This window comes from Colias croceus, chromosome 2, assembly GCF_905220415.1.
Source record: "Colias croceus chromosome 2, ilColCroc2.1".
Lineage (NCBI taxonomy): Eukaryota > Metazoa > Arthropoda > Insecta > Lepidoptera > Pieridae > Colias > Colias croceus.
In genome coordinates this window covers 7816628-7843407 of record NC_059538.1, presented here as the reverse complement: position 1 = coordinate 7843407, position 26780 = coordinate 7816628, and the positions used below count along the sequence as shown (strand labels likewise).

At 30.9% G+C, this 26780-nt stretch overlaps 2 protein-coding genes across 6 annotated transcripts in view; one reads left to right on the top strand and one right to left on the bottom strand.

Annotated features, from left to right (window-relative positions):
* Positions 1–13196, bottom strand: part of LOC123704395 (multiple C2 and transmembrane domain-containing protein-like) — a 14659-nt gene extending 1463 nt beyond the window's left edge. The window contains exons 1-12 of one of the 3 annotated variants that reach the window (XM_045652777.1): positions 13182–13196; positions 9872–9959; positions 9547–9683; positions 8428–8574; positions 7420–7588; positions 6721–6902; positions 3016–3232; positions 2432–2577; positions 1506–1651; positions 1157–1224; positions 817–938; positions 125–234 (exon numbers count right to left, since the gene is read on the bottom strand). In XM_045652777.1, the coding sequence (XP_045508733.1) occupies positions 125–234; positions 817–938; positions 1157–1224; positions 1506–1651; positions 2432–2577; positions 3016–3232; positions 6721–6902; positions 7420–7588; positions 8428–8574; positions 9547–9683; positions 9872–9940 (1513 nt within the window). In that variant the 5' untranslated portion in view covers positions 9941–9959; positions 13182–13196. Of the gene's footprint in view, positions 1–124; positions 235–816; positions 939–1156; positions 1225–1505; positions 1652–2431; positions 2578–3015; positions 3233–6720; positions 6903–7419; positions 7589–8427; positions 8575–9546; positions 9684–9871; positions 9960–10424; positions 10538–13181 lie in introns of those variants that run through there. The other 2 variants (XM_045652759.1, XM_045652766.1) reach the window with 2 other exon arrangements.
* On the top strand, positions 12799–26780 carry LOC123704354 (RE1-silencing transcription factor-like). 3 transcript variants are annotated; one of them, XM_045652727.1, is made up of 27 exons: positions 12799–13102; positions 13483–13653; positions 14147–14272; positions 14488–14575; positions 15303–15432; positions 15692–15815; positions 15973–16112; positions 16338–16423; positions 16669–16780; positions 17171–17391; positions 17721–17818; positions 18371–18449; positions 18976–19031; positions 19124–19181; positions 19354–19631; positions 19872–19938; positions 20597–20700; positions 21856–21956; positions 22078–22252; positions 22555–22731; positions 23170–23303; positions 23874–23997; positions 24325–24411; positions 25205–25265; positions 25743–25864; positions 26143–26203; positions 26274–26780. In XM_045652727.1, the coding sequence occupies exons 1-27, from the start codon at positions 12950–12952 to the stop codon at positions 26339–26341; spliced, it is 3201 nt and encodes a 1066-aa protein (XP_045508683.1). In that variant the 5' UTR covers positions 12799–12949; the 3' UTR covers positions 26342–26780. The 3 variants fall into 3 exon arrangements, with proteins under 3 accessions (XP_045508683.1, XP_045508669.1, XP_045508674.1); XM_045652713.1 differs by lacking the exons at positions 15303–15432; positions 15692–15815; positions 15973–16112; positions 16338–16423 and having other exon boundaries at positions 12800–13102; XM_045652718.1 differs by lacking the exons at positions 15303–15432; positions 15692–15815; positions 15973–16112; positions 16338–16423 and having other exon boundaries at positions 12801–13102; positions 26143–26194.

Sequence of the window (26780 nt, the reverse complement as noted above, 5' to 3'; positions counted from 1 at the left end):
TGCAATTGAAGAATTAAATCTTTGAAATAACAATTAACTTTACAATAAATATTCCATTCTTATTATCCACAGTTTTCCTATGTAAAAATCATTTATTTTAAATTATGATAAAAATAAATCTTACCAAATGACATCATGATATAGTTGAATGGTATTATGTAGAGTCCGATTGAGGCGATAATTAGAAGAATCATTGTTACGTAACTTATGAATGGCACTTTGAAACTTATTAAACTGAAAATGGAAGAAAAATATATTAAAACATCTATGTGCTAGTATGATCATCTCCTTGGTATAGTGATCGTCGCGTGAGCGTAGCACTGAGGGGTCCTGGGTTCGATTTCCGAGGAGACGAAGAAAATGAAAATGTCTCGGTCTGGTAGGACACAGAAGGTTGATCACCTACTTGTCCCTAAAGAAAATCGATCAGTGAATTAAATGTATAATGTATCACCTCACCGCTGCCTTACCCCAATACATGGGACTTCACATTACATGTGTTAGCATATTGTAGCTTTCCAAATACTCAATAAAACTTTCGCACAAAAGCTACTGAAAAATACTGAACCAATTTTCAGAAATTCTTCACCAGCTAAGAGCTACTTGTAGAGTTGGTAAGAGACAAAAGTAAAAGTTTAAATATGTATTAAAGAAGAAGTAGATCCTAATTTTCAGGATATAGCGGTCTACAATGTGTGGTAGTATCTATCTACATAAATGTTTTCATTATCCGATTTGACTCAATTTTGATGTACCTACAGCGAAACTTTAAAACATAAATCCATAGGCTAGGAAAAGAAAAGTTTACAAACTGACTTGTAAGCCCTTTCAGCATACGAAGCGATCATCTCAATGCCGCTAGTGACTGTGATAGTCACATGTTGAAGCTCGTTGATTTTCAACCGACTAATCAGACCTTTGTCGCTTTCGTCCTGTGCATATATAAATTATACTTTTTTATATTTTAAGCAGGTAGGTACCTATTTTATTTGTTTGTCTTAATTAATTTAATAAATTTAATTTTGATTAAAAAAAGACACATCCTTTTGGATTTGACAATAGGTAGCCAACAATAATCATGGTTAATAATAATTTCTTTAAAAATAAGAAGTACAAAAACTATTAATTTATAACAGGTTGATAGAGACGTATTTACCTTAACATTATTATTATTAGCATCGACATCATCCTCTGATATGATTTCACGGGCCGCAGCCAAATTTCCTGAAAAAACCAATATATTATTTTTATTTTACTGTATCGTAATTTTTACCTACTTGAATATTATAAAACTGAAGAGTTTTTTTGTTTCTTGGAACGCGCTAATTTTAGCAACTGCTGGTCCGATTTGAAAAATTGTTTCGGTGTTAGATAGCCCATTTATCGAAGAATATCTAAGGAGCTATATTATATCATCACGCTAAGACTTCGCTAAGACCAACAGGAGCGGAGCAATGCGGGTGAAACCGCGGGACACATCACACAGCTAGTATAAAACATAATACCTTGATGTCGATTCCAGAGCCAATGCCACGCAAAAGGCAGCAATAGTAAAAGCGGTATAAGCCAAATTTGTATATAATAGCAGAATATCATCCAGCCCAAAAGTACAAGGAAGGAAAATTCTTGGTCGTCCCATTCGAAAACCCGCCTAAAAATTAACACGTTTTTAAATTTATAAAGAACTAGAGGTCCGCCCCGGCTTCGCCCGTTGTAGGTACATATTTCGCAATAAAAGGTAGCCTATGTCCTTTCTCGGGTATCAAAATACATATCTCCATACCAAATTTCATGCAAATTGGTTCAGTAGTTTAGGCGTGATTGAGTAACAGACAGACAGACAGAGTTACTTTCGCATTTATAATATTAGTATGGATAGAAAAAATCGATCACGAGGCGGTACGAAATTCGAATTTTATATCGAATTTTTTCTATTCTTTATAAATTTATTTATAATAGCATTTGAATGCCATAAAACCAAAAATATAAATTTAACACGTTTTTTTTAGAATTAGCTTTAATACGTTAACATAATCAAATGTTTAACAGTAACAGATAACATTTAGCAAATGCTTTGTTGTAATATTATTTAACGTATAGCGTTTTATAAACATAGCCAATAAAAAATATAGAAAACCACTAACCAGATTTGCGGAAAATTCCTTTACCTATACTACTAAATACTAGTAGAATTAACTGGTAGAAATCAATTAAAAGTGTATTTGAAATCGATTTTTGGTACAATTGCATAACTACAAATTTTTTATGTACATATTACAATAATTAGAGTTCTCTACAGGGCCTCTACGTGGATCTCTGTCACCATGTTAGCGTTCCAAAGGACCGAGTATCTTTCTTGGTACCCGTGTGTTATGAAGAGATACATAATAATTAAAATATAACAAATGACAACAACAATAAAATAACTTACTTATAAAACTCATTGACATCGCTCAGCGCGTTGAACACATTGGACACGAACACAACGTTGCTATAAAGGAGCGCTATATCAAATTTTATGCCCTTCTTTATGTGTTTTTCTTCTTTGGGTTGGAACAGTTTTATCGTCGCTTTCACCTTTAATGTAAAAATAAATCAAAAGTGCTATTCGTTAACTAAGTTTTTATTCTTCATTATTAGGAAACTTCGACCTACAAATGGTTAAGTAGTTCTGTAGTAAAATATTGTACATGCAAGGTATACAAGAAAATTGCTTCAATCTAAGCTTTAAGAGAGCTTTATATGTATACTTAATGAAAGGAATGCAATTTTAATTAAAAAAATAGGTAGGTAAATAAGTACCCATTATAAGCATTACAAATGTTTATATTAATAAAAGTTTTAAGTTTGAGATTGTGTTAGGTGAAATAAACATATATATGTATAAAAAAGACTACGAAATATTAGAACCATGAAAAGAGATTAGACCCCGCGCGAGCCGCTCCTCAACGATGTATGAACTAATCAGTTATTTAACGTTCCACAAACACAACACACATAGATTCCAATACGTACAGGATGAAACACTAGATCCATTTGCAACAACACCCTAGGGAAGTGGCCTCTAGCACTATTCCGTTTATTTCGATCCTTTAGCGCGTACCATCGTTTCTCGTTCGAAACTCGCAACAAAGGGATCGAGACCTTGCCTAAGGGCTCGTTGAGGAGCGCATTGGCTATTGAACTCTCGTACACTTTGAGGTCTAGGGTTGATGTTACGTCTTGCACTTTGCTGTAAAGTTTTTGAACTTATATTCGATGTGTGGTTTTAGAGATCTTCGAAATAAGTAGATACTGCTGATAGTTTTAGAGAGCTTTTTACATACTTTACTTCGATAAAAAAAATTGACAATAAATATGTTAACAAGTTAAAAATGTTCAATTAGTTAACATATGTAACATAATAAACAGGGTGTCCCACTTTCGGTATACTAAGAGCGAAGGGACTTGTAGTTTTGCATTAACAAATTTACACCAAAAAATGTTTGCTAAACTTTTCCTTAAAATACATGTAACTTCGAGCAGCCGGCATATACCGCTTTGCTAATGTGAGCATGGGTTGCTTGTTAGGGATGTACACATAGTAGAGTTTTAAGAATTCATCGATTTGAAAAAAATGCGTCTGGAATTTTATAAGTATTTTTTACGAACTCAGCGTATGCAAAACTATAACCTCCTTTAGGCTTAGTATACCGACGGTGGGACACCCTGTTTAATTAAGAAAATAATGCTTGGCACTTTTCTTTGAATACCTACATAAGATTTAAGTTAAAATAAATTATTTATTTCTGGCTAATAAACCTCAAATTTATATTGATGAATTGATTTAATCGAAGGAGTAATCATTCAAAATATCTACCCGGAAATGCCATTATATCTATCTACTTATAAATTAAATCTTAATTCCTTTAACGTTCAATTACTATCTATCAATTATTATCGATACAAATAAAAAAAATTATTACGAGTGGAAAGAATATAGTTATTTTAAAGTAATAATAATTATACTAATAACCAGATATATAATACTTAGTGATGAGAAGATATTTTCTAAATGACTTTATGAATAAACTAGCGGTCCGCCCCGGCTTCGCCCGTGGTACATATTTACATTTTCTCTACATAAGAACCATCCTCGTACTTCAAGGAATATATTAAAAAAAGAATTAAAGAAATCGGTTCAGCTGATCTAAAGTTATGCGCTTACCAACAAATTTTGCGATTCATTTTTATACTTATAGTATAAGATTGTGACCGCGTTTTATCTAATCCCACCAAAAACATAAATGTAAAAATTGGAGCCGAGTTCAATCGTTGACTTAATTTGCCAAAAAAAGAAATGAGATCTAAATGTGTGCCAAGTTCTGCAGACAGTCCAGAAATTTATTTACAAAGATGTATTAAGTTCTTAGTTTGACTGAAAACTCAATTGTTTTATTTTCCCTTAGAGAACAATGCTTATTCCAAAGTATAACTTTTTTAATTTGAATAATATAATTATTTTCACAAAGTAAATAACTAATGACCTATTGAACCCCATAATTTGATGAGGCTAGTTTTTAGAACCTCACAAAATATAAACAGTATGTAAAACTAGCCTCATCAAATTATGGGGTTCAATAGGTCATTAGTTGTTTGCTTTGTGAAAATAATTATATTATTCAAATTAAAAAAAGTTATATTTTGGAATAAACATTGTTCTCTAAGGGAAAATAAAACAATTGAGTTTTCAGTCAACCTAAGAACTTAATACATCTTTGTAAATAAATTTCTGGACTGTCTGCAGAACTTGGCACACATTTAGATCTCATTTCTTTTTTTGGCAAATTAAGTCAACGATTGAACTCGGCTCCAATTTTTACATTTATGTTTTTGGTGGGATATCATTACTTTTTGTACAGAAAATTACTCTGCAAATTTGATTTACTTTATAAATATAATACTTTTTATATACGATTTTTTTTTCTTGCGTTTTCTCTGTATGGTTTGTTTAGTATTATTTTCTATATTTTCTTGTATGTTATGAATGTCAGCGCACATTGCCCCGTCATTATCTGCAATTTTTTAAACTCGTTTTCTGTTTAAAAGATTACATGATTTTCTAAACATCCAGCGTGAATTTGTACACACACTATTTATTACCAAGATGCAAAGATCGTTGTAGAAGAATCGTCGCCTTACTCCATGACGTTACGGTATTGCCATGACGCGATCTTGAAATTTTACTCTAAACGCGCCTAAAGATGTTTCACTCATATTAATATTACGCAAATTAAATCATTTCGACCTTCGACGAAGCCTTCTTCCATTACACCATTTATGGTAATTATTTTTGCATGCTTGTATTGGCTAAACATGTTTGTGCTTTATTATTATAATTGTATCACCATTGAATACCATGTTTAAAGCAAAATAAAGATTTTATTTATTTATTTATTTATTTACACTGAAATTAAAACTAAACTAAACACTCATAAATAAAGAATAAATAAATGTGAATATGTAAAATTATATATTATTTTTAACTGTATGAGCAATAAAGGCAATATTTTTATTACAATTTTCTTTTATTTTACGTTTAATAACAGTTTTGAATAAAGAAATCATGCAATCGAAGTAATCCGCCCTAGCGATACTAGCGCGAGTGAGTGTGATGTCAGAGGCGCTTCGAATCTACAGATGTTTCGTCCTAAAATATGTAAACTTCAATAATCTATATCTCAGTCATTTATTGATGGATTTCAAAATTTTTTTCGGCCACTGATTAGTTTTGATCTATTTTTTAAGACTAGTAAGGTGAATATACTATTTTCTTTTTTTTTAAACTTTTCCATTTTTCCATACAAACAAAATTTATGTCATTGAAAAAAAAATTAAATACAAATAAATTCAGTATTTTCTGATTTTTTCCTTTGTACACTCACTATTACCTAGTTGATTACAAAATTTGAACTTTCTAGGTCATCTGGAAGTGGGTTAGGTTTTGTATATTATTGTATAAGTCAGTCAGTCTTAAAAATTGCGATTTTTGGATATTAATATCTACGCAACTGTTTAATCTGTATTTATGAAATTTAAGGTTCTTGTTTATCTTGAGGTCCTCTTGATATGTACCAAATTTGGTTTATATAATTTAAATAGTTTTCGAGTTATAAGGGGGTGAAAAGTGGCTCGAAATGGTTCGTGTAAATATACACACGGCTGCTGCTCGCCAGTTCTCTTCGCTTGAACTCGGCTTGACACGCTGCCGCGTGTCTAGATTTCTCAAATTAAAATATTACTTTGTTAATATATAAAAATAACCTTAAAATAGGTATGTTTTTAAATACATTACACATTATAAACAATATGTATTTTAATGCAAATGCTGACAAGTTTTAAATCTTAGAGTTATGACGACCATATCTAAGTATTATCTAGTTTATGATATAATCTATCAAGGCTTAATCATTTCATAATGAATAAAAACTAATTACTTATGATAGGAAAAATCCAATTCATGAAAGTAATCAACACGAAATAAGTAAATCCTATTTATATTGATTTTAATGAATATTAAGGTCACGGTTCAGATTAATATTTAACAAATACACCTTGGTATCAAATGAAGAGATTATATATATATTTCTAGGTAATTAAATTTCAATTTGCTTGTTACTTATCTCTATCTATTCTGACTAACACATACGAAAACAACAGTAAAAATAATAAAATACTTACAATATATAACACCTATTCCATACAATTTCCACATTGGTGCCAGCTTTGTGTGTCTGCACCTTTTGATTATCTAGCTGTAGCGTGCAATAGGCACTAGGTTTAGAACCCAACCCTCGAGCTCCGATGACTTTTACATGTAGCACTCCTATTTCGTTTAAATCTGTGTCTATATGGGAAAATTTCTGAAAGTGTAAACATTTTTTATATAATAATATATATAATTAGGTATATAAAATTTTCAGGTAATCATCATATATTATCATGATAACTTTTTTTAATATTTTCTCTCGCCATAGCTCGATCTATTGGCGAGCAAAACTATAGCAGAAAATAAGCTTTTATTATAAGAGCTTTATTAGAAATGCACTACATCACAATATGAAGATGTTATCTACGCGAAAATCATACTAATTCAATGAGATTTAAGCTTTTACTAATCTACTTATTTTCAATTGCATTAACAAACCACTACAAGTTGATAACACCTTGAAATCAATTAGAAATATTACGTAAAATATAAAGTAAAACTCTACATAATATTATATGTGTTATCAAAGAAGGATATCGAAAACGCTAAAAAAGCTCTATTTCCCATATTTAATTATTCAGAAGCATTGTTGTTTTAACAATAGAGAAATATTTGTAGCTATTAAAAAGTTTTAGCTACGTACTCCAAAACCTAAAATAATACATACTCACATATTTATCTTTATAACTGTTGAAGTTACACATACATTCACTAGGTCCCTCCACAGAGCGCACAGTACACATTGTTATGGACAAATGAACTTTCCCCGGTCCATCGTCTAACTCCATCCAAAGCTCATGAGTTCTTTCCTTTTCCAAATTGGATAAATCTAATACACAACTAAAAATGTCACAAACTTGAAACAATAGTATAATTGAGTATCATTGGGCAAAATACGATAAACTTATCTTGACTGCAATAAAGATATGTGTAGTTACTTTCAAAGTATACAATATATTTATTGTTAACTAACCTGAATAAATTTTAACAGTTAACAAACAATAAAATATAATAATATAAACAAGTTGTGGTGAATGACTATTCATAAATAATTATTAACTATATGTATAAAATTATGGTCTTTAATTTTCCGCAATACTTTTACAATAAGATCATCATCATTATTTATAGGCATGATAATATATTGATTTTATAATTAGAAGCACAGTTCATGTTAAGGTTAACTTTATTCATAAACAACAGAGGTAATGTATTCTCTATTATTTGAATTTTATGAATCATAGAAATATGAAACTATATACCTATCTACTAAATTCTAAAGCATTCAATTAACACCAATTCCCTTGTACATAAATAATAATTAAGGTTTAATTTTATGCAAACTACCTCATAACATGATAACCCAATAGTCCCAACTTCTTCCGGGTTTACAACGAATAAAAAAATTGCAAAATAATTTTTAAAATCGATCCAATAGCTTTTTATGAAATGGTAACAAACAAGCAAAAAATAGTCAAATATTTCCTCTTCCCAACCTTACGTTTTGTGCTATCATAATATTATTTATGCATAAATAAGTATTACAAATACAATAACGCACAATGTCTATATCGTGATAAACTTTAATTACCTACCTGCTAACAGAAAATATTCAGGTAGATACTAACTAACTAAGTACCTGAAAACATTACGTAAGTAGATGATAACATAGCCCATACCTGCCAAAAGAATTCTTCTGTTTACCGCGGTCCAGTAATGAGATATGTAATAAATGGTCGTGGTACAGATGCATTTTTAACGTTTCCCGCCATTCCGGATGCTCTATGTTTGGAGAGCTTTTCGATTTATATGTCTCTAATCCCAATCTGTGTATTTTAATATACACGTAAACATTCAAATATAAATTTATACTTCTATACTAATATTATAAAGAGGAAAGGTTTGTATGTATGTATGGTTTTCACGCATAAACTACTGAACCGATTATAATGAAATTTAGCACACATATAGAGGGTAACTTGGATTAACACATAGGATAGGTTTTATCCCGGAAATCCGGGAACGGGAGAACGGGAACTATGCGGGTTACTTCTGTTTCCTTATATTTTTATTTAGTAACGTAGACAGTTAATAAATTGAAGTTTTATTCTAACCTAACCTAACAACGTCATTCAAGACAAAGACGGTTTGTTGCAATTTAGGTCAAGCTTCCGGGAACAGCATCTTAACTCCTTTTATAACAGGAGAGATTGAGCGACGAGCCACAACTTAAAAAACTATTTTTATCTCTATACTCATAGTAGATATTCACTAGCCCGTAGGCTTTTTTCTTAATAAATTAAATAATAAATAATAGTTATCTCTTAATACCTATTCACTAAATAATCACCGATAACGATTCAAACAAGAAGAATTTTAATAAAATTAGATAGAGTCATTCAATATTATAAAAAAAAATTCCAATATACTGGGTACACTTAGATTGGTTGCAAACGTGATATGAAATATTATATCGAAAACTTTCGCAAGTTTGCAGAACTTTAGGAATTTTTTTCACGACCATACAGCAAAAAAATAATTTAATTGCAATTTTAAATATATTCCGGACTGCGGACAAGGTTGCCAAAAGAGATTTATTGTCGTCCCAATGAACCATTCACTTGACCGAAGTTTGAAAGCTTTTGGAATTATTGTTAAATTTTCGACTACGAATGTCGATTCTGACTGATGTAAAAGCTGCTTAGCAATCTCCGATTTAGTAGGTAGTAGGTCATTATTGGTATAATTTTTAAAATAATTTGTAATATCAAATAATTATTTTACTAAAATATATTTACCTTAATTTACAATAAAGACTACGAGGTGTTCCATCATCGATTAACGTGGAAATATTTTTGGCTTCGATCAGAACGATTGTCACAACAGTGCTCCATTGGCTATTTAGAGATTTAGATCTCATAAATTTCTTTCCGAACTAAAATTAACAAAACAATAAATGAAATTTAAGTATTTTTTTGGGATTTATGGTAAAAAATAAACAATAGGATTACGTATATAAAATGTATTGGGTTGAAACATGAACTGTTGACGTTGAGATATAATAACATGTACCTACCTATTTGGTTGAAATCGTAGGCAAAATAGAAAAAACTATATGTTTACCTTTTCCTTATCAGTATTTAAAGATTGCAAAACTGAGTCACTTTTGTTGTTTTTTGACATTAAATTCATAAGGGAACCAGGACGCCATCTGTTAAAGAATTAACAAAATTAATAACAGCCGCTCACAGAAACGACTCTTTACCGCTAATAAATTTACTCCTAAATAAATGAAGAAGTGTCCTAAATTAAAAAGATAACTTTAAATTTCGTTTCGTAATATATAGAACCAAAAAAAATATTTGACCTCCATAGCACACGCCTCCTAATTTTGAGAGAAATTAAGCTTTCTGCAGACAAAAATCTAATATTTCTTTATTTATTTTATTTTACTTAAAAAATAACAATTTAAATTTTCCCGCCATTTATAACTAATGTCAATGACAAGATAATATTATCACGTTGGACAAAAACATTGTTAGGTACAAACAATTTGATTAACTATTAAATATTCCTTCTTAAATCTAGTCGATAGCTGTTAAAAACGTCATAAATTTCCAATGCTGCAGCTGATACAATGTAAATTGATTTATTTTATAATAATCAAAAAACATACCTTCTAATGCTTCTTGAATTGTTTCGAAGGATCACTGCACTTTCGGACGCAGTATCCATAATTAGACTAATTAATTCTATCGTGCTCTATTTTTTCACTCTTAAGAAAATAATAGGTAACATGTGTATACAACAAAAATAAATTCAATCAAATGTTTTCCAGATCATCCTTATTCGTAATATCATATCTTATCAGTTATTATACGATAAAGGTACTTAATCGCTCAATTAGTATGTTTAAAAAATAAATCTGTTAACCGTTTTGCTTTATGAATATAATAAATATATTATACCTATATTAGATTACAGTAGGTATTAGCCAGCATTAAAAAAATTAGAGGTAAAGTTTCTATAAATACCTAGGTATATCTACTTATAGTTACCATTAGGTATTTAAAACAGAGCCATTTTATTAAAGCTTTTGCTAATTAACTTCCTATTTTCGTGTTGGTAATATTTGGAATTAATTATGATATAGGTACGTATTTAAAGAATTACGTAATGATGAATCGTGTAAGTAGGTACCTAGATAAACATTTGTGATAGTTGCATTTTATCTTCTCTTCACGTTATCAAAATGATCGCTAGACATAAATATACATAAAATAACTGAAGTTTTCTTTTCTATTATGACTTTTATTTCTATGCATCAAGATCATCACATTAAAAGTGATATCAGAGTCACAAGATATTAAGTACTTATGTGAAAATTGTTTTTTTTTTCACTCTTAAGAAGTTCATTATTTACCTACTTTAGTTACTTAATAAGATAAGTAACAAGTCAGCTGATCGATCTTAGTCAGAAAATTAACAAAAGGAAGGATTGGTGGTCGGAATCGAATTAATAAAAAACACAATTAGATAATAATTATAGATAGGTACGTCGCAGAATGGTCGCAGATTACCAAATATTACACAATTTAATGATTTCAATAATAAACCATTTGTATTATAATTAACGTGCTTTATCATTATAAAACACAATCTCTTTTACATAATTGATACTTTCGAGTTTATTGTTTTTACTTTCATAATGCAGTTAAAATGGAACGCAACTTTTTTCTTTGAGGAGATACAGAATAAAAACAACAATTGATAATAATTAAACGAATATATTTTAAATTAAAATTTATACAAAATTTAATTTTTGAATATTTAGTATTAGTTCCAAGATTCTACCGCAGTTGTCACCGATCATCAACCCTGAGACCTGAGTCTTGTGAAACCTGTGTGTGAAACGCATCAAATATGCCTTCGTGTGTGTTACGATATTGCACAAATAATACGGTAAAGTGACTAACATAACTTTTTATCGGTAAGTACCTAACTACCTAGTTAATAATTTTTAAAACTTAGTTAAAGCAAAAAAATGGCGCACAGATTTTGTTAGTGGTGTCTCTTCCATACGTAGTAATATTATCTCAATGTAATATTGCAATTTTTTTAATAAAAGAATACTGAATAGCTATGTAAGAAAATCTATTTATAGTGGGCGCCACAATAATTATACGCCCGGAGGACCCGGGGTGAAACTCGAGATGTCTCCAGCTTGTTATCACTGTGTCAAACATTTTTAACCGACTTCAAAAAAAAGGAGGAGGTTATCAATTCGGCCGGTATTTTTTTTTTTTTTTTTTTTTATGTATGTACACCGATTACTCCGAGGTTTCTGAACCGATTTACGTGATTCTTTTTTTGTTTGATGCGGAATGGTGTCGAATTGGTCCCATAAAAATTTTATTCGGATAGGCCCAGTAGTTTTTATTTTATGAGCATTTTTGTCTGTAGGTATTTGTAAATTTTGCAAGTGCAAGTTTGAAGTCGGTTGTTTTTAACGCAGTTATCACTTGTGAAATTTTTATTTTGTTGTAAAATACGAAGTAGCAAGGCTTTTTTATTTACCATTTGAGCACACTATAATTATTAACCTTCTATTAACCATTTAACCGTAGAATAAATGGATCATAAATGTACCTATAGGAATGAATGGAGATAGTATATTTTTTAACCCGCTAACGGGCTCGGCCCGGTTTAATTTTCTTTTTGTTTATTTATTTTTCTTAGACCTTGATCTGATTGGACATGGACTCAGTACTTACGACTTTGATAAGATATTAAAAAAAAATTCTAAGTACCTAGCCTCCTCGTAGCCTTTAACTACCAGACAGGCTATGCGTCATGTTCTAATATAAATTAATAAAAAACCATAATTAAATAATAATTTATTATAGAAATACTTGCCAGTAATTTGGGTATCATATGTATTGCATACAATAGGAAACGCTAGCGACATCTTTTACCAAGCAGTAGAAATGATTGGCGCTAGTGAGAAATGTTTGTATTAACGCTACTAGGCGCTAGGGGCGCTGGGAACTAGCGTCAGTACGCCGACGAAACACAAAATTATGTAGCGCTAGTGTATATTGACGAATAGTGAGTGTAATTTAGTGGCGTAAAATATTGAAGAGGTTATGTAGAAAATAAGGATTTAAAGTGTTATAAGTGTGAAAATATAAATTACACAAAATGGAGAAAAGAAAAGAAACTTTAAGTGGGTCCCAGATGTGTCGGTTTTGTTTATCTCAAACAACGCCGTTGATCAACTTCTATGAGAAAAGTCAATCTCCGAGGGATCCTGCTAATATAAAATTTAAGATTTTATCATGTCTTTCCGTAGAGGTATGTATAATATGTGTCAGTTTATAAAAATATAAGCCAACAAAAAGAGAAAATAGTACCTACAATGGACGCCACCTACCCTTTATCACGCTAACAGTGTTAGATGGACAAAAAAGAAATTATTGTGATGCCTTATTAGGTACTTCACTTGGCACATACATCATTTGTGTTGGTTTGAACGCTTATCGTTCTCGCTATTTTACAGTTATTCGTGAAAAAGAACAAAATGCGGTGATGTTAAACAACATTGTATGTCAAATAATTGACCAGTGACCTTATTTAAGAGCGCCACCTAGTGCTTAAGAATGATAATTAGCAAAAAATGTAATCATTTACAATTAATTAATCCAAAAATATGTGAATATTATGTATTTTTTTAGGTTTTCCCTTCAGACAAGATGCCTGCATACATATGTGAGCGTTGCAAATTCTTCATGAATATATTCCATGACTTTAAAAAAGTCTGCCGGCAAGCTGATGAAGCTATTCTTAAATATATTCAAAATGGTACAGCATTACAAGCTATGTCATGGCCTAGACAATTATTGAAAGTAAGTAAACAACTATAAGTCAATAAGAATAATTTCTCATTTATATTATAGGTAAATACTGGGAATCTAAAGTAAAAAGTTAATAATTGAATGATCAATCTTCATAAACTAGGTTCAATGCTAGAAATAAAAGCGAACATGGTTGCCACTGATATTGATCCACTTAGAAATGATTGCAAGGACTGTAAATAAACTTTATACCATATTTCATATTATTAAGTATCACCACTAAATATTACTCCTTGAAATTAATACATTTAACCAAAAGAACATGTCTTATTATTATTATCTTAATTTTATGATATTTTATATAATTCTCTAATAATTAATTAATTAGGTAAATATTTCATTTCATTTTCATCTATATGAAATTATGATATGAAAACCAAGAATGTCAGAAATTAACAAGTTAAAAGTTTGTATATGCCAGGATGCAAATTAAAATGAAGTTTTAGTATATATTATGTATCTAAATGCTCCATTTTTATTCTAGCTGCACAGCAATTCAAAGAAAGAATCTGTAGTTAAAACGGTTGTGGAGAGCGGTGCTACTGTACAAGTCTCATCACAAGATACCTCTGATACCGAGGATGAAGATGCCAATGTTTACAATGTTAAGGTAATTTTTGGTGTAACTTTCTTATGTCATACCATAGGGCTCACTGGAAATGTGCTAGCGTTAGAAACAATTTGAAAGAAATATAGCTATTTCAAAATTGTATATAGAGATCCATACTAGCACTTTGTTATAGCTAGCTATTCATAGAGACTTTTGGAATATCTAGCAAATTATTTATTATTTACTAATGATTATTAAAAATGTCACTTTTACAGATAGGTGATGGCAATGATGAGGCAAAAACAACACAAGTTAAAGTTATAACTAGCGATCAAGTTGAAAAGCCCAAAACATCTCGAAAAGGTTATTTAAACTAGAATAAATTGCACCTTATTCCTTTTTTATATCAATAAAAGTAATATATAAATAATCTGTAAACTAGTGTGATTCAGTTTCTGTAGTTGTGATGGGATTTAAGTAATTCCCTGCTAACAGCTAAAAGCACTTATTAGTTATTTATATATTGCTTCCCTTAGTACTTACATAAATCCATAGTATATGTGTGTTCATAGCTTTTTATAAAGTATTTTAGGTTTTTAGTAATAAGCTTACTGTTTTATTTAATGCACGTTTTGTTTTGTTTTATCTTATTTTTTTCAGTTATGCCTTAAGATATATAAGTATGTGAGCTATTTATAGATTTTGTTTGGTTTTCATGAACATGGTAAAATACTTTTAAACAAGTTTTTTGATTAAAGAAGTGCTGTGTGTATTAAATAAGATCTGTCTTTGCTGTCTCAGCGTCTAAACTTTTATTGGTTAAGAATACAAAACATATTAAAACTGCACTTCATTGATGATATAATGTAGATTGTAGGTCAACATTACAAAGTGAGGTACCTACATGGTAAGAACTTACTTTAACTGTAAGAGAAATAAAATTTAAATAAAAAATAAATCATGTTTTGTCTTGAGATAAATCACTTTTAGTCAGCTAGGTAAACCTTTTTTGTTAAATAGTATGTTTTAACATGCAAAAGGTACATTTTCCTTGGTTCAGATCCAATAGACAGGTTTCCAAAGCCAGAAGAGGCAGAATTGGACAAAGGTTGCTGGCCGTGTGATGAGTGTGATCGTACCTACCCTTTACAGCAGATGTTGCAATTGCACAAACGACAAAAGCATAGAGAGAGGAATATACAGTGTAACCAGTGTGATGCGTAAGTTGGAATTTCAATTACTTTTTCAATAACACGCTTGCTTCAAATTCACCAAAATTATTTAAAAATTCATAAAAAAAACTTTTAATCTTTTCTCTATTATAGAAAAGTTTCTTAAACAAAACTGTTGGTGGAAGGGACTGAGCTAAGAGAAGAAGAATAAATATTCTTATTTGAATTAAAAATACTTAAGTTGCTTATTTCTTAGAAAAATGTAATAATTGTGTTTTCAAATATAATCCCTTCTCTTTATTTGCAGCAAATTCTTCACAAAATACGACCTGATGACACATCAACTGCGTCACTCTGATGAAATGCCATTCCAGTGTGTTGCGTGTGATAAAAAATTTAAGCGCTTGATCATTTTAAAAAGACACGAAAAGGTAAAAATTAAATGCTTTTTATATGACGTATCCTCTGTTTCTGTTGGTATAGCTTTCTTTCTTGAAAGTAGCTTGTTCAATTTCTTCAGCTTTATTGTATTAAAAATGTATGGAATCAATCAGTATCTCAAATAATTAATTAATGATAATATTACAGATAATGCATGCAGATTTACCGCAGCAAAGTTGCCCCAAATGCCCTGCGACATTCCTTTCATATGAGGAGCTGACGGCACATCAACAGAGGCACAATCGGCCCAACAATCGCAGTTATAAATGCGATATATGTACTAAGACGTGAGTTTAATTAATTTAACTATATAAATTATAAATATTAATTAGTCACAATAATATAAGTTTAAGACGTAATTTCAGTGGTTTTCAGTCAATTTTAAGTATATTGATGATTAGTTATTGAAGTTTAGTTTTTTTTTTTTTATTTAAGTTTTTGTTTAATTAAATTTTTCGCATTATTATATTATTGCATATACTTAATGACATATAATTTTATTTTTATTACAGGTTCAATGTTAAATCTGGTCTCCAAAGACACAAAGACACGGTCCATAACAAGGTTCCCGAATTCAAGTGTGAATATTGTCCAGAGCGTGAGATTTCATATATCTACTAAAAGCTATGAACATACAGATTAGGATTATTTAAGGCACATTCACATTTACTGGTATAGTGCAGACAAAATAATTATTGATATATACACAAACGGTAATAAAGTATTATTTTTATAAGCATTATCGGCAAATGTGAATGTAACATTAGGTTAGTTAGTTCTAAATAGTTTTAGTTGTGCAATATTCTAGTTATATTGTATTTAACAAGTAATGTTTGTTTCCAGGGTTTGGTTCAATACCGAAGTTAGCACGACACGTGCGCACGCACGCGGGGGAGCGGCCGTATCCTTGCAAATATTGCGATAAAAGCTTCCTAAAATCTCAACATTATACAAGGTATTTTCGACTGCCTCAAATTTTTATTTCCCTAATGTAAGACTATATTTATGCAGTAGCTATTGGTATAATGACATTAATGAACAAATCTTTGTTTAAACAAGTTCTGTAGTTCTTTAGTATTAAAAGTATGCCTATATACATACAGTCGTATTTCTAGTTTACATCTTTCATTTTCATGAAGAACGCTTTATTACATTTAATTAAATTAAACAATGTTATGTAACAACAGAAGTAGATCTGTACCTTTGCGTAAATATACGCAAAGGCTTTAGTTTTGGTGCGCAATAAAATATTTTTGTTTATTTGATAGATATTACAAGATTCATTTTGTATTTTCTATGGTTTATAGACTAACCACCTATGAAACGTCAATGTTCCATATTCCAGACATCTCCGTATAAAACACCGTGATAACGTCCGTTCATCACGCAACCAGGATCAAGATGACTCATACCCTTGTGAACAGTGCGAAGAAATATTCATAACTCAAGATGACCTGATATACCACTCGGCTATACACGCCACACAGAATCTTATCTGCCCGTTGTGTGAAGAAAAGTTTGAGAATGTTGATAGTGTCACTACGCACATCAAGAGTCATGTTAATGGTTTGTATATTTATGCTTTGTTAGTGTTATAAACTAGTATTTGGTAGTAAAGTATATACAATGTGAGACAATGTTAACTACTCAAGATGATCTGATATACCACTTGGCTATACACGCCACTCAAAATGCCCCTGTATCAAGATCAAGTATTCAAAATACATATACAAATATATACAAGTATACTTATAAATACACAAATTCCTCAGGTACAAAAATTTATAAAAATATTTTTCACATTATAGTAAATAGTTCACATCTCCTTATTCAATGCAAAGATCCAATTCTGCATGAATAGCATTTAAATTTTATTTTTCTGTTTATACTACCAGGTCTTGAGTTTATGTGCGACTTTTGTGAACTCATCTTTACAACCAAAGACAAGTACGAGAACCATTTGATGATCGCCCACGAAGAGGAGATTCAGAATGTAAGTAGTTTTGCAATATTTCAGGCTTGAAAACCAGTAAAGATTTGTTTGATAGTTGACTACGGACAAGAAATGTAAATTAATTATATTAAGCTATTGCATAGCTTCTATCGCGGGCCTTGAGCGCGGGGACCGAATCCAGAAATTGCGTAACGAAAAAACCTCACGCTCCCCACTCCGACGGGCGGAGGTGTGGCTTGAAGGCATGCTATGCAATAGCTTAACCGCGGCAGTCCCCGAGTGCCACACGTATTTCTTTATGAATTCGTCATTACTTTTATGTAAATATCATAGTTATGTGTATATTACAGACACTAACTAATATAATTTTTCTGTTGTGTTTAAAATAGCCCTTAATATTTATCAATAACGATATTCATATCAAATTTTTAATTTAATGCTAATTAAATTAAAAATTGTATGTATAATATTTAATACAATAATATTAAACAAGAAATAAACAAAACTCTTTTTTCCTTGTACATTATAATTTATAAAGTATTTGCATGAATCGAAATGACAATTCATAACCAACATGATTTATTTCAATAGGAATTAGGTGAAGAGGAGTCGTCAATGGAAGTACAGGGTGATGGAATAGAAGACGATGAAGATGATAATTCAATTCAAGGTTTGAATATTCAAATACTTAATATAAAAAAAGATGAATTCTCAACAGTTTTGTATGTGCACTATTAAAATGGGCTAGTAAAGTTAATATTTAGACAATTCGCATAAAATTTTTAGACTTGATTTTAGACGAGGCAAAAAAATTGTAATACCATGTGGGGATGGTGTAAATAAAAAGCCAAAATCGCCCAATCGATTTATTTCCCAGACACCGGTTACATATCAAAAATACATTTCAACAATCCTCCATTACAATTACATCGTACCAAAAAACACACCGTCAAGTCATAGACAACATAGATCGTTCTACAGTCTACAGATAACATATCCACAGATTAAATAATAGAAAAGCACAGACTAAAAATAAAAGTAGTTATGAAATACAATCTTAATTATTTATCCTATTCCCACACACTATTAATGGTATTAATAATCCATTTTAAATTTTAAAATAAGTTATAGTTTTATGTTTATATACAAATTCTATTTAATGTTTGATGTCAAAATAAAAAAAGATTTTTTTCCAGTGAAAGATGCAGGTGACCACATGGTGATTGAAATAAAGAAAGCGGACAATTTTATGGTAAGACAAAGAGAAATTAATATTATACAAATACATTTATAATGGTAATATAGTAAAATAAAATGTTCTTTAATATATTCGTGTTTTCACAGCTTAATCAAGAAGCTCCGGAGGAGAGTGAATATAGGGGAGATAATACTAATTCTGAAGGTATTTTTTTATTTTTTAGTTTAGTAAAAATGAATTATAAGTGCTTTAAAAATGTTTGAAATAAAGATTGAATTTGTAAATACTTTTATAACAGTATTTTATAAATTTCTTTAAACAGGTTATTTTTTTTATTTCTTTTAGATTAATATATTAATCAAAGCTATTGTTTTAGAAAGCGAAGCAGAAACTTTAGCCTTAGTCACACCAGCCCTGGAGCCATCACCGGTGGTAACGATAACCAACACAAAAGAATTGGCAACCGTGGAAAAAGTACAGAGGGCAAAACAGATTCTGCCGCAAGCTACAGTGATATCCACTCAGGTTGAGGCGAAAGCTTTGGTGTCGACACAAGCTACGATAGTGCCGATACAAACAGCCCAACCCAAAACTGTGGTCGCAAATCAACCGAAGAGCACTAAGGCATCGGTTATTACTAAAGCTAATAATCAGGTAGATTTTCTATTTTTTTTTTTTTTTATGTTTTTCTGGCGTAGAGTTTTGCTTCGCGCTTCCCTTTTTCAACTTCAAGATATTTTATTCTTTCTAGAAACTATAAATATACTTTGAATTAACAATGAAATATACATAAAATACATATTCTTTTCCTTATTAAAGAGCATTTTGTTTCATAGAGGATCATGGCAGTTCACTTTTAAAGTACATAATTTATGTTTAAATAATATATTTCAGCCTACTCTAACAATTCGCAAACTAGAAGACATCAAACGAAAGGCAGTTGAACCACCTGCTGAAATACGTGAGTTACTTTTACTATATCTTTACATCACTACATAGTATAAAACAAAGTCGCTTTCTCTGTCCCTATGTCCCTATATCCCTATGTACCTTTGTATGCTTAAATCTTTAAAACTACGCAATGGATTTTGATGCGGTTTTTTTTTAATAGATAGAATTATTCAAGAGGAAGGTTTTAGTATACAGGGTGTCCCAAAAAGTAGTGACGAACGGAAGCTGGGAGGTAGAAGACCTAAAGGGCTATCCGAATCACCCCCATGTATGTTATGCGATTTTTCGTATTTTCGGAGTTATGGCGTTTTTTTTTTTCAATTTTTCACCTATCGCCGAGTTCGATGATATTTTAACTCATGGTGACGTCAATTATTGCGGAAGTTGCTTGATTTTTTTTTGTATGCTAAGCTAAAAAGTAGGCCAATGCAATATGGTAACATTTACTATCGTTAGATCTTTGAATGGAATAAAAAAAAGAATTAAATGTCAAGGAAGATAAAATTACCCAGTATGACACCCTGTATAATTTATTAGATTTTAGACAAAGCGGGCGAAGCCGCGGGCGGTTAGCGAGTAAATTATAAATATTAAATTATACTCTGAATTTAATAAAAGAATAAAAAAGAAATTATCATGGTATATAATTTATTCTTATGCCATTTTAGAAGCCAAGAAAGAAAAAGTAAACAAGGTGGAAAGCAGTAACAGCGCTGGGTTTAGTGATAAATCCCTGAGGCTCTTAGAGAAAGAATTGCAAGATCTGAAAAGGGTAAGATATTTTTTGTTTTATTTATCTATATACATATTGTATTTTAAAGTGAATCTTAAAAATATGAGTCTGATAGCGATTAGTATTAAATTTCTCTATTTATTTATTAATGCTTTCCTCGATTAAAAATTATACAAGTGAATTTCAACCCCCCTAAGAATGCATTTAAACATGTTTGTACAATTGACAACATTTCATTTTTTATAAGGCCATGAAAGAAAAAAACCGTTTCTTTATTTTGCTCTTGCGATTACAGAAAACATTTTATTTAATTTTTTCATCGCATATTTTAAGAGAAATTAAATAAAAACGAAAAATGTGATGATGACGTCATATATACGGAGGAATAAAAATGTGCCTTAGCCTAATTTAAAAAAGTTAAAAAAAAAACTATCACTGACATTTACAGGGTATGGCATGTGTCAAACTTCATATTAATGTCATTTTTGTGAATTATTCATGTCAACAAACTTTTAAATCGTGTTATTGTGTTTTGGTTTTCTAATTTAATCTCATAAGCGTGATGTTTGTTTGATTGGAGTTGGACCAATTTATTTGTAATATACAAATAATGCTTATAGTGTTCATAATTTTATTGAAATAAAAGACTTTGTTTACTTACTAAAAGTTGTATTTATTTAACACTTTCCAACGTTTTTGGGATAGTATATTTGTTTCCCAGAAATTTTCAGCACCCCTTAACGAATCCTACATAAATTCATCATCATCAGTACTTGTGAATAAGTTTATTTTGTTCAAAATTTGGATCAGCAAATAACAATTAACAATGTTTACAAAGCTTGACAAATCAAAGTGACAAATGTGCCAAAATGTCGACTGTCAAGATTTTTTTTTAATTTAAACTAGGTATGTGGCAAAGGAAAAAATGTATTCCTCCGTATGTATGACGTCATTTGGCGCTTACGACATTTTAGAATGAGATGATTTTAAAACTCAAAAAGATGAATGAAAACTTTAATAATTAGAAAAAGCAAAAAATACATGTATCTTAATTTTTGATCTAGTTTTCATTAAAATAAAAAAATAAGTAGCTTAAAATTTTGAAATGTTGTCAATTGGCGGTATTATTGCTATGAAGCGATTTATTCCGATCAATCTGGCATATGGATTTTAATTATTATTTTTATATTTCAGACAAACTCACGGTCAGACGTAACAAAGACGCCGCCAGTTAAAGCAGTTGATACACCAAAAAGTAGACGTCCGCAAATTATAACATCTACACCTAAATTAAGGTAAGAATTTAAATTTAATATATTTCTGTGTTTCTAATCGTTTCTTGTACGTATGGAAAAAAAAATGTAGCTAGTAAGCAATATTAATATATAACAAAATTTTTATTTTTACCTGAAACAGATCTAACGATGATAAAAAGTCACAATTGCAAACCAAATCACCCGCGTTTGAGAAAAAGCAAATAGAGAAACGCGTGACAAAGGAAAATAAAGAGCCGAAAGAAGCTAAGGAAATGAAAAACAATGGAAATAAAAAGGATGAAGAAAAAGAGAAGGAGTCCAAAGAAACACCTAAAGTGAGTTTTTTTTAATTAAATTTATATTGGCTGTTGTATATAGAGTTAGATTTAAGTATTTTGTACATTAATTTCTCATTATGATCATAGTGATTGACTTAATAAATTTATTCATACTGATTACTGTAATTTAATGGAAGAAGTTTGATGTTAATTTATATCATTTAAGAGAAAACGGCATATTATGTATTCTTATGATGACAATATATTTATTTCACCTAATAAAATTAAGTTTCTCGTTTTATTTTACACATCTTGAGTTACTTTTAAAATATTATATTAAAAAGTTAACTAATTTGCAGAGCGTAATCAAAAACGGCACAAGTGACAAGAGCGCATCGGACGAAGGTATCCGCCGCTCCACTCGTCCGTCTAAAATAAAGGACTACGCCAAAATGATACGCGACCGCTCGCACGGGAACTCGGACGATGATGATTCGGATATGGACGATGAGGAGTATACGGAGAGCACTCCAGAGGTATGCAGCATAAAATTCGTATAGTACGATTCAAACTTAATGGCGACTCGGAACATGATGCGCAGAAAACAATTATAGGTATTAGCGGGACGTTAAGGGACGCACCCGCTCACCCGCACTCGCACCTAACTTCCGAACCGCCATTAAGTTTGAATCGAACTATAATAATAAACCTGGTACCCTGTATTTTTATGGAGAAATCAAAGTGGCTCGCGGCCACCCAAGCATTCACCCATGAACATGATCAGTTATTTGCTACTACTAGCACTCTTAAACGCGTAGCTAATATAAAAATGTTTGTGTCTCTTCAAATAGTTTCACGTAAAGAACAATATATAGAAGCATTTACCCTTCATCTTGTCCTAAAATTAATTCAATGATTCATCCATAAACTTGTATAGAAACTTTAAAAATTAAATCAATATATTATAATTCTAGCCACGTCAAAAGCGAAGAGCCAGTGTGAAAACGACACCGAAGCCAACACCGCCGGCGTCAGTCGCAACTACACCGACGGCCACGCCCACTCCGAGGAAACGGGGACGACCACGTAAAGATGCCAATAAAGAAGTGTATGTATATAATATATTAGCCACTTCTCTCACGCGTCCTACTATAAAATACAGATTTAGTTACGCGCGAATAACGTGCGTAGGACGTGCGAAGGTTTACGTTTCAGTTTTGTATGCGTTGATTCGAGATAATATAAAATACAAGCGGTCCGCCCCGGCTTCGCCCGTGGTACATATTTCGCAATAAAAGGTAGCCTATGTTCTTTCTCAGCGTCAAAAGATTGTCTGTGCCAAATTTCATCAAAATCGGTTGAGAGGTTTAAGTGGGAAAGCGTAACAGACAGAGTTACTTTCGCATTTATAATATTAAGTAGGGACAAAGCGTGTTAGTCGCTAGATATGTAGCTCTCAATGATATGTGTTTTTTTAATAGGTTTAGTAGTGATTGAGTTAAATCAGAACGTAAGAGATCAATTGTTTTTATAGTCATATTAGTTTAGATTAGTTTTCTTTATGTGAATGAATAATAAAGCTTATAAGAATTCAAAGTTAAATACCTAATAAACAATTAATAGTGTGGTAAATAACCAAAACATCTAAAAAATGTCTAACTTTATTGTATTATTTTAGTCCAGAAAAAATAAAGAAAGATGAAAATACAGCGATCGAAAGTAACACACAAAAAGAGGATGAAAGCAAACCAATTGAAGAAGTGAAATCAGAGAAACCAGAGATCACTGCAACAATACCTTCGGTAAGTATTTCATTTACTAAAACTAGATTTCCGCCCGCGGCTTCGCCCGCGTTTTCAAAGAAAAACCCGCATAGTTCCCGTTCCCGTGGGATTTCCGGGATAAAACCTAAATAAAAAGGATAAATTCTATCCTATGTGTTAATCCAAGTTACCCTCTATATGTGTGCTAAATTTCATTGTAATCGGTTCAGTAGTATTTGTGTGAAAGAGTAACTAACCCACACATACACATCTTCACAAACTTTTGCATTTATAATATTAGTAGGATTAGTAATCTGTTACATTAATTCATATAACTTTTTAATAAAATAACAATCTTTTTTACAGAATACAACCGGGTCTGAACAAGCATCAACGGAACAGAAGTCACAGTCAAATGTAATTCTCTCTCCTACAGGACAGACTTTGAAAAAGGTATGAATATCATAGTTGTACATATTATATTCTGGAAGTTAAAACCTTGATATGTTGCTCTATAGAAAATAATACACATGCTTCATTTGTATCTTGTATTTTAATATGTACTAGCGGTCCGCCCCGGCTTCGCCCGTGGCGTATTTACGTTTTCTCTACATAAGAACCATCCTCGTACTTCAAGGAATATAATAGAAAAAGAATTATCGAAATCGGTCCACCCGTTCACGCGTGATGCCGTGACCAAGAAAAACGGGTTTCATTTTTATACAGGGTATCCCACTGTTGGTATACTAAGCTCAAAGGAGGTTATAGTTTTGCATGCGCTGAGTACGTAAAAAATACTTATAAAATTCCAGACGCATTGTTTTTTCAAATAGATGAATTTTTAAAACTATGTGTATACCCATAACAATCAACCCGCCCAACTTTGCCACCGTGCACGTGAGCTATCGTTTAACCCATTGAGCCCCGAGCGGCCCGAACTGACCACGACACAATAGATTTTCTATAAATAATTGTCTTTGATTCCGGGGGCTGAGTTATTAAGATTATGTTGTCATGGACAAAATTCTCACATTAGAGAAGCGGTATATGCCGGCTGCGCGAAGCTAGAGAAGAAAACATGAATTTTCAGGAAAAATTTAGCAAAAAATTTTTGACGTAATTTTGTTGTTTAAGTATTTTTTACGTGATCAGTGTATGCAAAACTATAAGTCCCTTCGCGCTGAGTATACCAATAGTGGGACACCCTGTAAATATAGATATCTATTCAATGTTGTCAATTTTACAGGTACCAATTAAAGCCTTGCCTCCCGGAGTGAAACCAATGCCGTTGCCGATGAACGCGCGACGTAAGTTTTTTTTATAAAATCATTTAAATAGCAAGCTATGACCATTGAGATAATATTACTTCGTATGGAGGAGACACCACGAACAAAATCTGTGCGCCATTTTTTTGCTCTAACTAAGTTTTAAAAATTATTATCTAGTTAGGTACTTACCGATGAAAGTAATTCCTTTGCACTTTTCCGTATTATTTGTATTATTTGTGCAATATCGTAACACACACGAAGGCATATTTGATGCGTTTCACTTTAAAACAAATAAAAAATGAGCGTGCAGTTACGCCATATGGCGTATGTTGAGCGGAACATAAGTGATGTAGGCGGTGTCGTCTCCATAATATGTGTATCTCAATGGCTATGACACAATTCTTATAATTATAATAAGTATCGTCGCTTTTAAGTTTCGTATTTTCCTATAAAGTATATTTTTAGTAGTAGGTATGTGCTTGTTATGTAGTACAATAAATTATTTTTATTTAACAGCAATGGGCCAAGGCGAATTATGTGAAATGCAGATTGGCAAAAAAGTTGTGAAAGTGCAGAAAATTGTAATGACGAAAGCCGAAGTAGAAGCTATGGCTAAAAAAGGACTTGTTGAAATGAAGGTAGATTATAATATAATATTTCTTTTTATTACCATAGAAATGTAAATAAGGGCTATTAATTTTTAGCCACATAACTTAGATCAATGAAGATAAAACGTCTGAATTGTCATTAAGATAACAAAATCTCATACAATATTTTTTTTTTAAGCGAAGTTTAATCATGTAACAAACAAGACAAAATGAACTTCATTAAAAATACAAATCTACTATGTTTCTGACATAATATATTTAAGCTAAATTTTAACTGCATATTTTAAAAATATAATATTAAATTCCAGGACGGCACAATGGTTTTAAAGCAAGGTATCAAATTACCAACAGCAACCGCAGGTAATAAAGGTCAGTTTTTTTTTATAGTTCCTTTTTAAGTTGGATTAAAAGGCTTAATAATGATTTTTTTATTCCACAGATGTAAAAGATTCGCCCACTAAGAAAGAAAAGGCAGTTCCAACAAGATGTGATCTCGGAGATGATTAAATATATATTAAAATTTAAAATAGTTTTGTAGTTTCATGAAATAGATGGTAAATTATATTATTTTGTGAAACTGTAATAGATGTATTGTAATTGTATTAAGTTTCTTTTTCATGTTAATCTTACCTCAGACTATCGACATCATGTCAATCATATTTTTTATTTTATAAGTTTATAAAACAAGTGTGAAGCTTGTATACTTGCTACAAAGAAATAGTAATGTTGAATTGTGCGATAACTTATACATCAATGATAAATTTTGGTCTAAGTAAGAATATTTTTCTATTCTAAGTCTATATTGTGTTTTAAAAATATTGTATACAAAATATACAGTACCTATGATTTAAGAATGTCAAATCAAAAATCTCTGTACAGTTTAGCTGTATGCACATTTAAAATATTGTTTAAATTAGTAGGTAAATAAAAATTTATATGTACTAGA